At 44.3% G+C, this 17,803-nt stretch overlaps 1 protein-coding gene across 2 annotated transcripts; it reads left to right on the forward strand.

Annotated features, from left to right (window-relative positions):
• The first annotated feature begins 236 nt into the window (after window positions 1–236).
• Window positions 237–12,387, forward strand: LOC139387043 (lactosylceramide 1,3-N-acetyl-beta-D-glucosaminyltransferase A-like). 2 transcript variants are annotated; one of them, XM_071133014.1, is made up of 2 exons: window positions 237–547; window positions 10,250–12,387. In XM_071133014.1, exon 2 carries the CDS (start codon window positions 10,587–10,589, stop codon window positions 11,748–11,750), a length of 1,164 nt encoding a protein of 387 aa, XP_070989115.1. In that variant the 5' UTR covers window positions 237–547; window positions 10,250–10,586; the 3' UTR covers window positions 11,751–12,387. The 2 variants fall into 2 exon arrangements, with proteins under 2 accessions (XP_070989115.1, XP_070989116.1); XM_071133015.1 differs by lacking the exon at window positions 237–547 and adding an exon at window positions 571–678.
• Window positions 12,388–17,803: the final 5,416 nt, after the last annotated feature.

Below are 17,803 nucleotides of genomic sequence, written 5' to 3' on the forward strand. Positions count from 1 at the left end.
GGAAATGTATTCATGATCTGGAACTAAAGTTGCTGTTCTGTTTGTTTATAGATGTAATATTGTCAAGGGAAAACCTCTGCTTGTAAATGTGTGGGCAGGCTGTGGAGGTGAAGGCAGTCTTTTGCTCCCTCATCTGTGCTTCTTCCTCCCTCACTTCCTCTGCCGCACCCTCACAGTGTGTGTGAGGGGAAATGAGCAGGAGGTAGTAGCAACCAAGGCAACAGATACTCACAAGCAGAGCATTCACACGCTCTGGACAGAGTGAGGCTCATACACTAACACACAGCCTAACTGGCAGCTGCTGCCACTGCTCCTGAAAAGTAGAGTGTGTGTGTGTGTGACTACATCCTAATCACTCCAGGGAGAGGTACATTGAAATACTTCCAGAGCTATTACAAGGAGAGAATCTGTACAGGAGGGGAGAGAGCGAGAGAACTCAATTCACTGAACTCAACAGAAGGTGGTTGTTATTAGGCTACTGAGACTACTTCTTCTTACAACTAGTCACTTGGATACATAGCAGCAGCATTGATACTTTCTCTCAGCGGTAAGTGGCATGGTGTGCTCAGCAAGGATTCTTTCAAGTGTGAGATCTATTTATACGACCTGTGACTTTGGAGCTACGCTGACAGAGAAGGCTCACTTTCACAGAAGCTGGTTTTAGACTGAGTTAATTGTGTGAGTAAGGAACCCACTGGGATTAAACATGCGCTTCCATTAAGAATTTAATTTGTTGAGAAGCTATTTCTTACCATTTTAATTTGAAACAATAATATCATCAAAACCATTAATATTATAAAAAATGATTAGCAGAATCTGTTTAAACTGTTTCAGGATGTATACTGAGGATTGTACCGAGGCCAAACTATGTCCGTTTCATTTTATTTCACCCAAGATTGAGTAAGAAATATTAATGGTAAATAAGTTGATTTGAAGTTGGTTGTCATGTGAGCAACTGAACAACTAGCTTCAGTGTTTTTTTTTTTTTTGCCTTTTAGTGCTGTCTAAGAGTCACATTGCAGGAATATTTTATCCAGTGTTGAAGACAAGGTGACCAATTCAATTGGAATTAACACAGTTGGCAGTGGATGTAGCGCACCTGTCAGCCCGGCATAGTGATGTCTCTTTAAGACAGGTCTCATGCCGAGGCAATTTAGTAACACAGTTTGCTTTGTTGATCTTTACCGGTACCTTGCTGGCCCATGTTGACTCCAATGCTTCCCACAGTTGTGTCAAGTTGGCTGGATGTCCTTTGGGTGGTGGACCATTCTTGATACACACAGGAAACTGTTGAGCGTGAAATACCCAGCAGCGTTGCAGTTTGACACACTCAAACCGGTGTCTACCATACTCCGTTCAAAGGCACTTCAATCTTTTATCTTCCCATTCACTCTTTGAAGTGAATATATATACACAATCCATGTCTCAAGAGTTAAAAAAAATCCTCCTTTAACCGGTCTCCTCCCCTTCATCTACACTGATTGAAGTGGATTCAACAGGTGAAATCAATAAGGGATCATGGATTTTACCTGTATTCGCCTACGTTCCTAATGTTTTGTACACTCTATTTCCGCAATGTGAGGTTGGAATAATACTGTGAGAATTATGATAATGCCCTATTAGCGTAAGAGCTGTTTAAAAAGATTGCCTGAAATGTCTGCCTGTTTTGGTGGGATGGACCTTTGGCCTGCCTGTAAATGAGTTAATAGACCAATAAGAAAGACCTCTCTGCCAATAACAGCTAGTTTTTAGTATTCCCCACTCAGACCACTCCCAGACAGTCCTAGCTAAATTCTTGACTGAGAAATTGGTCTTTGCTAAGAAGCTGTTTCTTTCTCACCATTTTAATTGAAAACAATCACAGTAAGGCACTTCATTGTTATTGAGAAATGATTTGATATTGAGATTAAAAAAAAAAACATCTGCATTGGACTTTTAACATCAAACCCAAGGCAATGCTGATATTTCCTGAACGACATGTTTGAGTGAACAGGATCTACCTGCGCAACAAATCACAGGGTTGCATTTACTTGAAAGGTTAAAGGAAGGAAGTAGCTTAAGAAAAGGTAAGGACATACCACATATTACAAACCGCACACACACCTATGACAGAAATCATGTTTGAATTCCAACAGCTGCCAAACAAAACCTGTTGAACACGTTTTACTGGCAGACGTCAATGATGAGACTTGAGGTGAGGCACACCTTGGTCTTTGTTAGATTGTTAGGCCATGGCACCATCGCCGGGATAGCCAATAAAAAAACCTTATCTTTTTACCTAAGTGCCTGGGCAGTATACTCAATATGTCTTACGTCAAAGATGCCAGTACACACACAATTACATGGCTCGCAATACATCGTAGTATAACACAACGTTGACTGCTATTCAGAGTCGCATATTAAAACATTGACTTAGTACTTTCATTTAGCAATGAATAATGACACCTCATTTCATATACGGTAAGCTGTTGTGAGAGTGGAGTGGTGTGCTTGAACTTTCCATTCCCGATAAACTCCAGATTTAGCTCAACTAGAACATTTGCAGACACTTTTCTCGTTCAAAAAGCTGGTTAAACATATCAAAGTTCACAGAGGAGGTAGTGAAAGAACACACACAAAAAAAAAACGTTTTCTTGAGCCATTGTCTGAACACTGTCTAAACAGTTCATTACATCTAAACACGGACTCATCCAGGCATGGACTTTACTGTAACACACAAACAGTCAACATTCTCATTAATACATGAGGGTTTCTGAAAGCTTTTTTGAGGTTCGACAAATTGCCTCATCTCACATGTATTAGAAGGCTGACACATTTCTCAGGCAGAGAGAGAGAGAGAACTATGAAGAGAGAAGGGTAGAACGAGAGAGATTCTGAGTGAGTGACCCCATTAGGAAGAGGCAGGCTAATGATGTTTAAAAAGCTCTCGGGGCGCGACAGCCCGGTGGTTTGCCTGGATTCCCAAGCCCATCCATGATACCCCCCCCCCCCTTGGCCAAATGGGCGGAACAGCCTATTCTCATCCACGCTCTCATTGTGCTCCCAGAGCTATTCTGATGCCCTCCATTGTGTGCCGTACACTTTCCACGGCTCTCAGCGGTTTTGGTGGGTCCACATCTTAAACCCCTCCATTATGGGAGAACCCCCAGCGCCACATTTGGCTGTGCTGGCTTTTATCATTCACCGGCCACATGTTTGACTTCTCAGCTTATGTCACACAAACACACAACAGGAAGTCAGAGAAGAGGAACAAAACAGAAGTACTTCTTTTTATGGTATGAAACTGCTTTAGTTTGAATGACAAGCCAATAGATTTCAAACAGGTACAAAAATAGCATAGGAGGCTGCTGAGGAGGGGAAGATTCATAGTAGTGGCCAGAACAAGGCTAACATATCAAACCATGACTACGGTCCAAACACTTAAAAGACACACCCTATGCCCTCAGCCCTCAAATTAAGTGGACACTTCTGATGACATATCATGACGTCTGATGAGTATACACTTGCAGGGCGAGGGAGGAAGGAATGATTTTTAAATGGACCATCCTTGGGCTGAAATTTGTCACTCGTTCATCCCGCGATGATTGTGTTTTCAGCCACCGGTAGCTTGTGGTTGCTGTATATGCGCTACAGTCAATTATGATTCCATGTCTACTTATGTATATATATATATATATATATACAGTGCCTTGCGAAAGTATTCGGCCCCCTTGAACTTTGCGACCTTTTGCCACATTTCAGGCTTCAAACATAAAGATATAAAACTGTATTTTTTTGTGAAGAATCAACAAGTGGGACACAATCATGAAGTGGAACGACATTTATTGGATATTTCAAACTTTTTTAACAAATCAAAAACTGAAAAATTGGGCGTGCAAAATTATTCAGCCCCTTTACTTTCAGTGCAGCAAACTCTCTCCAGAAGTTCAGTGAGGATCTCTGAATGATCCAATGTTGACCTAAATGACTAATGATGATAAATACAATCCACCTGTGTATAATCAAGTCTCCGTATAAATGCACCTGCACTGTGATAGTCTCAGAGGTCCGTTAAAAGCGCAGAGAGCATCATGAAGAACAAGGAACACACCAGGCAGGTCCGAGATACTGTTGTGAAGAAGTTTAAAGCCGGATTTGGATACAAAAAGATTTCCCAAGCTTTAAACATCCCAAGGAGCACTGTGCAAGCGATAATATTGAAATGGAAAGAGTATCAGACCACTGCAAATCTACCAAGACCTGGCCGTCCCTCTAAACTTTCAGCTCATTCAAGGAGAAGACTGATCAGAGATGCAGCCAAGAGGCCCATGATCACTCTGGATGAACTGCAGAGATCTACAGCTGAGGTGGGAGACTCTGTCCATAGGACAACAATCAGTCGTATATTGCACAAATCTGGCCTTTATGGAAGAGTGGCAAGAAGAAAGTCATTTCTTAAAGATATCCATAAAAAGTGTTGTTTAAAGTTTGCCACAAGCCACCTGGGAGACACACCAAACATGTGGAAGAAGGTGCTCTGGTCAGATGAAACCAAAATTGAACTTTTTGGCAACAATGCAAAACGTTATGTTTGGCGTAAAAGCAACACAGCTCATCACTCTGAACACACCATCCCCACTGTCAAACATGGTGGTGGCAGCATCATGGTTTGGGCCTGCTTTTCTTCAGCAGGGACAGGGAAGATGGTTAAAATTGATGGGAAGATGGATGGAGCCAAATACAGGACCATTCTGGAAGAAAACCTGATGGAGTCTGCAAAAGACCTGAGACTGGGATGGAGATTTGTCTTCCAACAAGACAATGATCCAAAACATAAAGCAAAATCTACAATGGAATGGTTCAAAAATAAACATATCCAGGTGTTAGAATGGCCAAGTCAAAGTCCAGACCTGAATCCAATCGAAAATCTGTGGAAAGAACTGAAAACTGCTGTTCACAAATGCTCTCCATCCAACCTCACTGAGCTCGAGCTGTTTTGCAAGGAGGAATGGGAAAAAATGTCAGTCTCTCGATGTGCAAAACTGATAGAGACATACCCCAAGCGACTTACAGCTGTAATCGCAGCAAAAGGTGGCGCTACAAAGTATTAACTTAAGGGGGCTGAATAATTTTGCACGCCCAATTTTTCAGTTTTTGATTTGTTAAAAAAGTTTGAAATATCCAATAAATGTCGTTCCACTTCATGATTGTGTCCGACTTGTTGTTGATTCTTCACAAAAAATACAGTTTTATATCTTTATGTTTGAAGCCTGAAATGTGGCAAAAGGTCGCAAAGTTCAAGGGGGCCGAATACTTTCGCAAGGCACTGTATAGTATACTGTATATAATATAGTATACGGTATATATTACATGGGACCGATATTAGTATTTTTAAAAACATCATGTCCAAATCTTCTGAAAGTATCTCAAATTGATTGTGAAGCTCACAAAAGTCACTTATAGATGATTTGAACATCATGCTCAGAAAATGCTAATATCAGTCCCATGACTTTTAGCATTTGGTAACAGTGACAGCCACTGCCAAGGAAGCTAAACCAAAGCATGGGTTGCCGTCATACCTTGCACATAGACTGCTTACAGGGTAAGGAGACCAGTGTGTAATTCTGTAATTTGGGTGAACTATCACTCTGCATATTAACCTCCCCAGTGATGAATAATCCTTCAAAGCCCTGGCAGGTAATATTTATTACCTCAACATACACAGTGGCTTAGACATTGCCAGTGAAACATGCCTCTGTGTGCCTGTATGACTAAAAGGCCCCACAATTCATCATTATGACACTCAATTACCCTGATTAGCTGAAAAAGCATTGCGATCCGCCAAAGGGTCTCTTTCAATTATTCGTTTTGACATCTCACGTGGAAGCAGCGTTCCACGACCTCCGGCCATGCATCCATTTTCTAACACCCACCACCACAGAGTGCACATAGCAGCCCATTGTAGTTCGTCTCCCACTCTTAACTTGAGCAGGAAGACCCAGCCCTCATGGGCCGACATCATGTATGGCTACCATGAGGACCTTCACCCACTTTTCCAGGGCTTGGCGAGGGTATGACCAACCTCTTCCAGGCAGCGGAGGAGGAAGAGGACGAGGAGGCAAAAGCCGCTAGGCCCTCTTCCGCCCTTAGAGGGGCATCGATGGCGGATGACATATACACTGTATTCTCTCATTGATGTCTGTAAACAGGCAGCGTGCCATGGGAGAAAGCCTTGTGGCTCAATCTGTCCAGCCTGTTGGGCAACGAGAAAGCAGATTTCCTTGGCGCTTCTGCCGCATGGTCCGGCTGTCGCTGCCATGTGGCAGAAGCCTTAAACTTCTCCCTGCCCTATAGAATGAATGGGTATGCCGGGTAGCCACAAGCCAAGGCTTCATTTCAGGGAGAGGGCAAATTCGCTGAAACCAGGGCGTTCCGCGGGAAGCCCACCGCGACACAGTGGGATCTCCAAATAGGGGCCGACAGTGGGGAAAACGGCATTTCGCTGCAGCCGCATCGAGGTCCCTCTCATTTGATTCCCCTGCTACGAAGGGGCACCTCCCCTATGAGGGAGAGACGTCTCTGCTCCCAAAGAGACCCATTCTCATGCATTTGCTCTCAAGAAAGACGGAGGGAATTCACTATACCCCCGAGTGCCCTCCGTGCCATGGCGCTCCCACCGGCTCTAGTTCTAGCAGCTGGGGCAGGAAGACTAATTGTCAGTTGCCACCAAGCACTTTCCCCTTGTTCCAGTGTGTCAACACTGCCCTTCTAAATAAAAAACTCTGCTGTTTCCAGGCGAGATGCTAGGCACACAAAGCAAAAATACAATGAAAAGGACTCGCTTCATCGCCACCAGAGGGCGCTCCAGCAGGGAACTGGTGTGCATGTGAAGTCCAGCCCTGCGTCTGAGTCTGATCCACAGTTACGAAGAGGTGCAGACTGCAATTCTCTCTGAGACCACTAGTTTTCAACAGAATTTTGGAATCAGTAGCAACTGGCGACTCGGCACGCATAATAAAGCAGGAAATCTTCTCTTCATTAAGCAAAGGGCCTATCAGGGCGATAGCAATAGCAGAGAGCCACCTCGGCTTCTACTTCCCGGTACTTCCTGCTTCCCAAGAAATGGGGAGGGTTTTGCTCCATTCTGGACCTATGTGTCCTCGACAGCTATTTGACGAAATTCACATTCCGTCTGCTTACAGAGGTACGATCTTAATTTGAGCCAGTTTGCTCAGCAAGAAAATATTATTTTGTAGGAGTTGATACATTTTTAGTTAGTGGAAATTACAAACTTTAGGAGCCTTTTTAAAGCCTGAGTTTAAAAAAGCTACTAAAGTTTGAATTTCCTGATGTACAGGAAAATTCTCAGCAACACGGTCGCCAGGTGTACAGTGTTTCCTCTGACACATTGGTACGGCTGGCTTCCAGATTAAGCAGGCGTTGTGGGTTGGGACAGGACTGTAACTACCAATTGGATACCACGAAAATTGCTCCCCAACAAGGGGACAAGCGGAACAAGACACAACTTCCCTGGTAAACCCACCTCTCCGAGCCAGGGTTCCAGATCATTCAGAAAAATAGCTGCTTGGTGCTATCACAGAGAATAGAATACCTAGGCTTAATGCTGGATTCTCTCGCTTGGAAGACCGCATCATGTCCCTTTGACAGTGCCTCTCCCTGTTCCACAACGTGTGTTCAGGATTTGCCTCCAAGTGCTGGGGTTGATGGCATCCACCATCTCCGTACCTCTTGGTCTACTGAGGATGAGAGACTTCCAGCGCTGGATGTTAGCCCCAAACCTGTGTACACGGCTTCAGCTCAATTGCCAGATAGAGGTAACTTCCATGTGTCTCTTGGCTCTTTGTCACTGGGAGGAAAAAAAATTGATCTTTGCTCCTGGCACTCCCCTAGGGTAGATAGTGGTGAAGACAGATGCATCACTCAAGGGCTGGGACACAGTTCACATGGGGGAAATGCAATAAAAGGAGTTTAGACTCCACAACTCAGCATTTCTCACATAAATGACATTGAAATGTTGATAGTGCATTTTTTCACTGAAACACTTTCGACTCTCCCTTTGGAATTGTCTTGATCAGAACGGACAATACGACTGTGGTGGCATACATCAACCGCCAGAGTGGCACTGTGTTTAAACAGACTATCCGTCTGGATTATCCTGTGAAGCAGCGCACACTTACCGTCCCTACGAGAGACTCATGTCGTACCGAACACAGGCGCAGACTTATTTTCCAGAGGGAGTCCCAATCTAGGGGATGGAGACTTCTCCCCCAAGTGGTGAAACAGATCTGGGAAAGATACGGTCAAGCATTCGTAGATATAAAGTTTGTGCCTATTCCATAAGATCAGTCTTGTGAAAGCTGCCTTTTCCTACACGAGAAGAACTGGACAAGGAAATCCTCATGAAATTGTATGTAAAACTAATAAGTCACCACCTTACAAAAAAATGTGACTCTCATGAACCCAACCGTGTCGGTTGTTTGGCTCTACGACATCCACAAGCTTTGCGGCAGTTGTCTGAACTCTGTCGCGGACGTCCTCATTTTTAAGAGGTCTTCTCACAAGACCAACTGTCCAGACCGAACCGTTGGAGCTACAAACTAATATCTCACCAATATCTCACAAACACGAAGGTGTGGGTTGTTTTGCTTTACGACACACGCATGCTTCAGGGGAGTCTTCTGAAGGTAACCCAGTCCTGGGCTGTAAAAACGACAAAAAGTGCATAGGGGGTAAAATGTGCCCTGAATAATGTGATCAAACATGGTTCTAAATTTCAAACGCTTCAAAACCTTGTTCCTAATATTTTATATTTAGACTGTCTGTTTTGCTATTTACAAATGTGTTATTCAATGCATTTCTATGGGCTATAGCAGTAAAGGACAAATTCAATAGATATTATACCTACAGGGGTCCTAAAATGGCTAAATTATACATTTTAGATATTGCGATGTAAGGGCTTAGACCTATAGGGGTTGTAAGTTCTCTCTCTAGCCGCTATCTCGGCCTGTCATACAGGCTTCGACAAGACACCCCGTTATGTTGTTTCCTGTTACGTCTGGTTCCCAAGTCTTTAGTCCCGTCGTGGGATTTTTCACAGCTACCTTCTGAGTCACTGGAAATGGTGGAGATGAAATATCTCCTTTAAGACCATGTAACTGGTCGCCCTTACCTCGACAAAGTGAGTGAGTACATGCACTGTCAGTTCACCATTAGTGTTTACAATTTGCCTGGGGCTTTTCGAAGGTTACCTTGTTACTCAACCCTGCCTTTATGCCGAAAGTTAGTGCCAATTACAATTGTCTCGCCTTGGAGCTTGTGGCTCTGTTCAAGGGCATCTCCTTACAGGAGATTTGCCAAGCAGCTTGCTGGGCATTCCCTCATACTTTTATGAGGTTCTACCGACTAGATGCCACTGCACCTTCATTGGCGCATACTGTCCCTCAGTGTCGGGACCTCTGAGTGTTGATACGTTGGAACTACCTGGCTTCGGAGAGCATGTGCGATACGGTAGTGGGCCATATCCCTCTAGTGAGATGTCAAATCAAATCATTGAAAGAGAACTTAAGGTTACTTGTTGTAATCCAGGTTCTCTGACATTATGAATAAGACATCTCACCACATTCCCCTACTTGCAAGAGTGTGAGGAAGTTCGGCATGCTCGAGAATGTCTCACAAACCAGGCGAGTGGCTCTTTAGTGTGGGGGGAGGGGCTCCCTCATTTGCCATTCGACCTGACGGTCTCCGACAGACGTGTATAATTCGTTCTTCAAGACTGTTATAAGATTCTGGGGAATCTCTCTACTGAGATGTCTCACTCATAATATCAGAGAACCGGGGTTATGCAAGCAAGCTTAAGTTATAGAAGCAAAAGCTAAGCTAACTATGAGTAAATATAGCAACTGTTTGGTAGCTAACACTTTACATTAAAAATGTTAAGTCTTTACATTAAGTTGCTCTTGTACCTGTGTAGTAATGTTGTTATTACTCTAGTGATAACATTGCATTAACTAACATTGTATTGAGAAGTTAAAACATTGTAGTTTCTAGATGAATTACAGAGTAAATACACAGCAGAGCAGCCTAATGGGAAATGTTTCCAAATGTTTAAGAACGACCAGACCCCGTCAAAACTCTAATATTCAGTGTCAGAGTCGTTGATTGATCTGTTTGTCTGGCTTACTCTAAGGAACACTTTATTGCACTTAATTGTCAACACAGAATAAAACGTGCATTCTCTGTTCCATTTCAGAGCGATGGTCGGCAACCTGAGGATGCTGGACGAGTCCGAGCCACTATGAGGACGGCTGTGTGGGAATCAGTAACAACAGGAGTGTGAGTGACTCGCCAGATAGAGGCGATGCTTTCCGGGGAGGCCCTCCTGTGAATCTCCCCGAAACACGCATGACTCCTGCTCCAGGTGGGAAAACTAGGATGGAACACACACACACTGCTCTGCAAAGAGCCACAGGAACAACTACCTCAGCAGCTGCTCTTTCACACACAAAGACACGCATACCACTGTTGCCATCACCACTCTGACCTGACAGAGGAAGAACATCGGAAGGTTCCGGAATACATTTTTCAGGATGTTTGTGAATTTCCGGCGGATCCGCAAGTGCCAGTGCGTGCAGTTGATGACCACATGCCTGGTGCTGTCGGTGGTGATGGTATGCTGGGAGCAGCTGGACAGTGGCATGGTGAGCCACATCAACTCCTACTCTTACCGTTACCTGGTCAACAGCTACACTTTCATCAACAAGAGCTTCACCATCCCACGACAGGAGGCCCACATGTTCAGTAACCACCGCTACCTACTCAACCACCCGTACAAGTGCTCAGGAGAGAAGGACATTTTACTGCTTCTGCTCATCAAGTCCTCCCCGGAGAACTTCGAGAGACGGCGAGCCATACGGTCGACGTGGGGCAACGAGACCTACATTCGCCAAGACCTGGGGGTGACGGTGAAGGTGATGTTTGTGCTGGGCCTTCCCAAGCAGCATGAGACTGCCCAGACGTGGAGGGGGAGGAGCGGAGGTATCCAGGACAGCCTGGTCGATGAGGACCGCAGGCATGGCGACATGGTCCAGCAGGACTTTGTGGACACGTTCCACAACCTCACCCTCAAGCTTCTGCTACAGTTCCGCTGGGCTCATTTCTACTGCCCGCATGCCCGCTTCCTCATGACGGCTGACAATGATATCTTCGTGCACATGCCCAACCTGGTGCGCTACCTGCAGGACATGGACAGGAAGGGCGTGACGGACTTCTGGATCGGTCACGTGCACAGAGGCGCGCCACCGATCCGCCAGAAGGAAAGCAAGTACTACGTCCCGCAAGAGATGTACCCTTGGGCGTCATACCCGGACTACACGGCAGGGGCCGGTTACGTCGTCTCAAGAGACGTGGCGGACAAAATCTACCAGGCCTCATTGACGCTCAATGCCTCGCTGTACATTGACGATGTCTTCATGGGCATCTGTGCCAATGCCATGGGCGTGTCGCCACAGGAACACGTGTACTTCTCAGGCGAAGGCAAGGCGCCCTACCACTTGTGCATCTACGACAAGATGATGACATCGCACGGCCATGTGGCCGACATTTATGAGCTCTGGGAAGCCGCCACAAACCCGGAGGTCAAAAGGGTCACATCGGGACTTCTTGGGAGGTTGTACTGCACGGCAGTGAAACTCACCCTTCTGTGCAGACCCTACTTCTTCAACACCTACCCCTGCAAGGCAGCCTTGTTGTAGTACTGTAAACTTACTGTGTTTGGTCCAAAACGGAGTGCGGGATCATTTTGCTTTCATCACTCCCATTATTTGAAAAGACTTGAGGAGGGAAGGGGGAGGGAGAAACGCATGAGTCATATCTATTGCTGTAAATGTGGGTTTTACATTAACCATCTACCTATATGGTTTTACAGTAACTGTCTATCTATATGGTTTTCCAGCAACTGTCTATCTATATGGCCGGCAGTGGTCCAGTTCTTGCTAGCTTTAAGATGTATTGAACAGTCCCACCTCTCTGGGAGGGCAGAGACTGAATGTGATGAACAACAGATGCTTCCCAAGGAGATGCTGTCCAGACATAATGTTGAAACATAGGATTCACAGTGAATTTCTTCTCCCACTCCCCCATCTCCTTCCGTTAAACTGATTGAGAGAATGTTTCCCTGGCCTTGAACTCTGTTGATTATGCGGTTTAAAACTAACTGCGCATGAACACAATTGGCTCATTGTCTGTCGTTTCCCGGTAAGGTTAGCTAAGGTTAACAAGAAGAGACTGTTTATAACTTTATTATAACTTAACAGTCCATATGGTTGGCCGGCAGTATGAAACTGCAAGCAGTCATTTGAAACTGAGGTTAATAAAAGTCTTACAAACTCTGCAGTCGTAAGGTGTAAGCTGTCTGGGGTGTAGCAGTACATTAATGTGTAGCCTATGTGTGAGTTGTTAGTGGTGAATAGTGACACTGACACACACTGTATAGGCTATTATGTGTGAGTGCCAAAAGTGTCTATGTTACGAGGTGCAAAATTCCACCTGCAGATTCAAAGTATTGTGCATGTCAGCTGATTGCTTCTTCTTAATTAATGAATTGTTCTGTAAATTACATGAGGATGCAGGTGAAATATACAGCAGCTTTCAAGCTATTTCTTTTTTATTTCATTTGGAAACCCAGCCCAAAGCATATTGGCAGCCTTTTCAACCTGTCGCAAAGTAAACAGGAAACAAACAATGGGCTTCCAGGTAGACTGAAATGTGATACAGACTCAGGGCCAGCTCCAAGGATGAACTATTTTGAGTTATTTTTGAGGGGGAACTCAGACTGGGTCTCAACTTACTGTTGAAATTTGGTTGTTCATCCGCAGTTCTTCTCTTGTTTTGTCAGTCACTGACAGTCACTCAATTAGCCATGTCAGCTACCAATTTTTTGATTGGTAAATGAGTCTTGCCAGTTATCTAAACCTGCAGTAATTATGGCCGAATACCGACCATGCACACAGAGCACGTGCCCAGGGGCCATGACTTCCAGGAGGCCCCCATTGATTTTTGTTAAGGGTCAGACACACTGAGAAATCTGACTGCTGATGGGTACTTAGCACTTCTGCCCAGTGTCGGCAGTTAACTTATTGTTTCTCATATAGAAAAGTTTTACCTCTGATTTGCTTTGTTTTAAATACTCCACGCCACATGGTGGGAGCAGTTTGTTTTGCTTGTCCCTTCTGTGGCTAATGTTGTTGCTAGCTAGCTAGAATTTGTAGTAAGCTATTGTTGACACTAACCATCTGTCGGTTCCCCACGTGGAGGTTCGTGCTTTCTAATTGGTTCAAAGTCAAATTCTCAGCCACTAACAAGCATTGTTTTTCTACAGTAGAAACAGCAGGTTCGTCGGTACCAGGTCGGTACACAGCAGGGACATCTTTTGTTCTATCAAGAGAAGTAACGGCCTCATAAGTACCTATCGGCAGTCAGATTTTGCAGTGTGTCTGTACCATTAGTCACTCTCCTTCAGATATCATTAACATGGCATAAGTCATGGCAAAATGAGTAGAAGTGCAGGAAATTGGCTTTAAAACTGCAAAAATGTCTCTCTGCCCCGTAGCAAAGTTAGTAGAATTGCATGACATTTGAAATAAAATAGCCAAAGTTTTTCTCCACCCCAAAACGTATAAAACTGCAGAAAACGTATCTCTGCCGTCAAGAGGGGGGCCACTAAAAAAAATGACCCGCATGGTGGGACCACAACCAAATCTTGCTTAGGCTAGAGCCAGCCCTGTATAGACTAATTTCGTAACTAATTCACCTGGGAGAAAACAGAACAGCTCCATCCCCTTTCATGGGGTTTTCACTTCTCCATAGCACCGCACGTTGAGCAGCGGAGAGTGGGCGGGGGAGTGGGTGAGATGAGAGTGACACACAAGCCTCATCACACAGCTCTGGGTTGTGTTCCGGTGGACATTCTGTCTGATGGCTGTTGACATCATTTCACTTTTGTTTCAGGCAGTGGGAGTTTTTCGAGGATGTCAAATCAAATCTATGTTTATTGGTCGCGTTGTCAGTTTGGCAGATCTTATCGCAGGTGCAGCGAAATGCTTATGTTTTTACCTCCAACAGTGCAGCAATATCTAGCAATACAATAACAATACATAGACAATTCAAAAGTTTAAAAAATGAACAACAAATTAAGACATATCAGAACAAGCAATATCAGAGTCCGGAATATAAATAAATATACACAGAGTATTCAAAACTTTTGAATTGTCTATGTATTGTTATTGTATTGCTAGATATTGCTGCACTGTTGGAGGTAAAAACATAAGCATTTCGCTGCACCTGCGATAAGATCTGCCAAACTTACAACGCGACCAATAAACATAGCCTCAATTTGTCGGGGCTTGGGCTCTACAAAGTGTTGAAAGCATTCCACAGGGATGCTGGCCCATGTTGATTCCAATGCTTCCCACAGCTGTGTCAAGTTGGCTGGATGTCCTTTGGGTGGTGGACCAATTCTTGATACACACGGGAAACTGATGAGCGTGAAAAACCCAGAAGCGTTGCAGTTCTTGACACAAACCAATGCGCCTGGCACTTACTACCATACCCTGTTCAAAGGCACTTAAATATTTTGTCTTGCCCATTCAGCCTCTCGATGGCAAACATTACACGTTTCAATTGTCTCTGTTAACCTGTCTCCTCCCCTTCATATACACTGATTGACATCAATAAGGGATCATAGCTTTCACCTGGACTCACCTGATCAGTCTATGTCATGGAAAGAGCAGGTGTTCTTAATGTTTTGTACACTCAATGTATATGTACTGTATGTGAATGGTGTGTGTATAGAAAAGGTGTGTACATCAGTAGTTATATAGGATGAGCCATGACTAGAATATAGTATATACACATAAAGTGGGTAAAGCAGTATGTAAACATTATTAACGTGAGCAATGTTCAATGACTTTATGTACATAGGGCAGCAGTCTCTAAGGCTCAGGGCAGGGTACCGGGCATAGGCCGGCTAGTGATGACTGTTCAACAGTCAGAGGGCCTGGAGACAGAAGCTGTTTATCAGTCTCTCGGTCCCCGCTTTGATGCATCTGTACTGTCTCCGCCTTCTAGATGGAAACTGGGTGGCTCAGGAGATTGAGGTCCTTGATGATCCTATTGGCCTTCCTTTGACACCGGGTGCTGTCAATGTCCTGGAGGGCAGGCAGTGTGCCCCCGATGGTGCGTTTGGCTAACCACCCTCTGGGGAGCCCTGCGGTTGCGGGAGATGCAGTTGCCATATCAGGCAGTGATACAGCCCGACAGAATACTCTCAATGGTGCATCTGTATAAGTTCGTGAGAGTCTTAGGGGCCAAGCCAAATTTCTTCAGCCTGCTGAGGTTGAAGAGGAGCTGTTGCGTGACGGGACAATTTCAGGTCCTCACTGACAGTAGCCTAAAAACTGGAGCTCTATTTCTATTGATATAAGACATTAACACTGGGCTTTTCAGTCTCCACAATAACAATCTACAATCGTTTTGAGTGAGTACATTTCTGATATGTGGCTTGAGTAAGATAAGTGGTTGAATTGTACAAAAATAATAAAATAAAATGTAACCCTTATGTACACTATATTTACAAAAGTATTTGCACACCCCTTCAAATTAGTGGATTTGGCTATTTCAGCCACAGCCGTTGTGTATAAAAATCGATCACACAGCCATGCAATCTCCAGGAACAAACATAGGATTCCGCCTTTCCAACAAGTCAGTTTGTCCTTTCTGCCCTGCTAGAGCTGCCCCTCACAGAACGGGACCGCCGAGTGCGTAAAAATTGTACTTGTGCTTCCAGAGGCCGTTTGGAACTCTGTAGTGAGTGTTGCAACCGAGGACAGGCGATTTTTACGCACCGCACAGCACTTGGCGGTCCGGTTCTGTGAGCTTGTGTGACCTACCACTTCGGGGCTGAGCCGTTGTTGCTCCAAGATGTTTTCAATTCACAATCACAGCACATAAAGTTGACAGGGCCGTTCCAGCAGGGCAGACATTTGAGAAACTGACTTGTTGGAAAGGTGGCACGTTGAAAGTCACTGAGCTCTTCAGTACGGGCTATTCTACTGCCAATGTTTGTCTAAAAAGATTGCATGGCTGCGTGCTTGATTTTATACACCTGTCAGAAATGAGTGTGGCTGAAATAGCCAAATCCACCAATTTGAAGGGGTGTCCACATACTTTTGTATATATAGTGTCTATCCCTCGCATCCATTTTCTCTTGAGCCTTTTTCCTTTTGTGTGTTTTCTATGCCTGATGGCCCACCACTCGTGCTGAAAGAGGTGCGTAGGGATATCTTTGAGATTAGCCACTCTCCAAACAGTGGGCCTGTTTCCAAGGCAACGCCAGAGAAAATAATTCACTCAAATGGTTCAAAGAGGAGCCCAAAACAGGCTCCAACAACCTAACGCGAACGATTCATAGCCACTATACTGGACATTTAGCTTTAACATTCATCTTGCCCTTGGGTTGCTATTGTAACGTCCTGTTCAGAATGACAAAACTACCCAAACATAATCCTTTTAGTTGGTTGTCGCTTTAAGATTGTAGCTTTACAATAATCAACATTGTATTTCCATGTTTCTTTCCAGTCCTCCAGTCCTTTGGAAGACTGGCTTCTCTGCAAGGAAAACCGGGCCAAGCAGGATCAGACACTCTGAAGTCATCTAAATATCCAATATGTGTTAATAGATTTTTCTCCTCCCTCCCGAAGCGACCCTGCCAGCATAATTGCATTGACTTCTGTGAACGTGGGAGTCAAAGAACAGAGTTAATGTGCTAAAAATAAATGCACATATCATAGCCAATTACGCAGTCACTGAGCTGCTCAGTGCCCCCGAGGCAGACTATAATTATAACTAACCTGCATGCCTGCCTCAGACCTATACACATGCACAGAGATATGGATACTTGATTTGTATGATATGTGTTAGTTTGTCGATGTCCATCATCTATTTCGTATGATATGTTATGAATTGCAATTCGTACAATATGTTACTAATTTGCAAGATGCGCATGTTACGAATTCCAATTGGTTGTGGCTAACGTCAGCTAGACAAGGGGTTAAGGTTAGGATTTCGGTTAAATTTCAGCTAAAAGGATTAAGGTTAGCTGACATGCCAAGTAGTTTCAAAGTTGCTAAATAGCTCAAATTGTCAGTGATGACATTCGAACACGCAACTTTTGGATTGCTAGATGTTCATGTTATATGCCCGATCAACCACCCTCTTGTTTTTGCCTTAATTAACCTTCTGTCTCATATAACCATATCAAACGTAAACATATCATACTAACTCGACTGTCCTGAATTCAAGTATGGTCTCAAATCTGGGACAATCTGAGTATATCCATAATCTCTGAGTAAACAGTCCATGTAGGCCATTTGTGTTGTGACATACAGATGTGTCTATGCTCCCATATGTAATGTTTACTAAAGCATGGCACCTGTAAGTCTACAAGTACTCAATAGTTATCCATTGACTACTAATCGCTTAGTCAAATCATAAGAGAAACCATTTGTTCACCAAGATACAATTTTGGAAATCATTAGCAGGAAAATCCACTAGCAGCCTTCTGCAACAATATCCTAATACTCAGTGAGCATAGACCATCTACTGGTTGTCCTTGATTGGTGTAATAGGACACACCAAAAGGTTCTCCACAATATATGCTGGCGTTGATCCACTAGGTGGCAACATTGAGCTGAGAAAGGCCTCAGTTCTGTACGGCACAGCAGAAGATGGTGAACTGACATGAACATGA

This window comes from Oncorhynchus clarkii, chromosome 28 (genome assembly GCF_045791955.1).
Source record: "Oncorhynchus clarkii lewisi isolate Uvic-CL-2024 chromosome 28, UVic_Ocla_1.0, whole genome shotgun sequence".
NCBI classification, from domain to species: domain Eukaryota; kingdom Metazoa; phylum Chordata; class Actinopteri; order Salmoniformes; family Salmonidae; genus Oncorhynchus; species Oncorhynchus clarkii.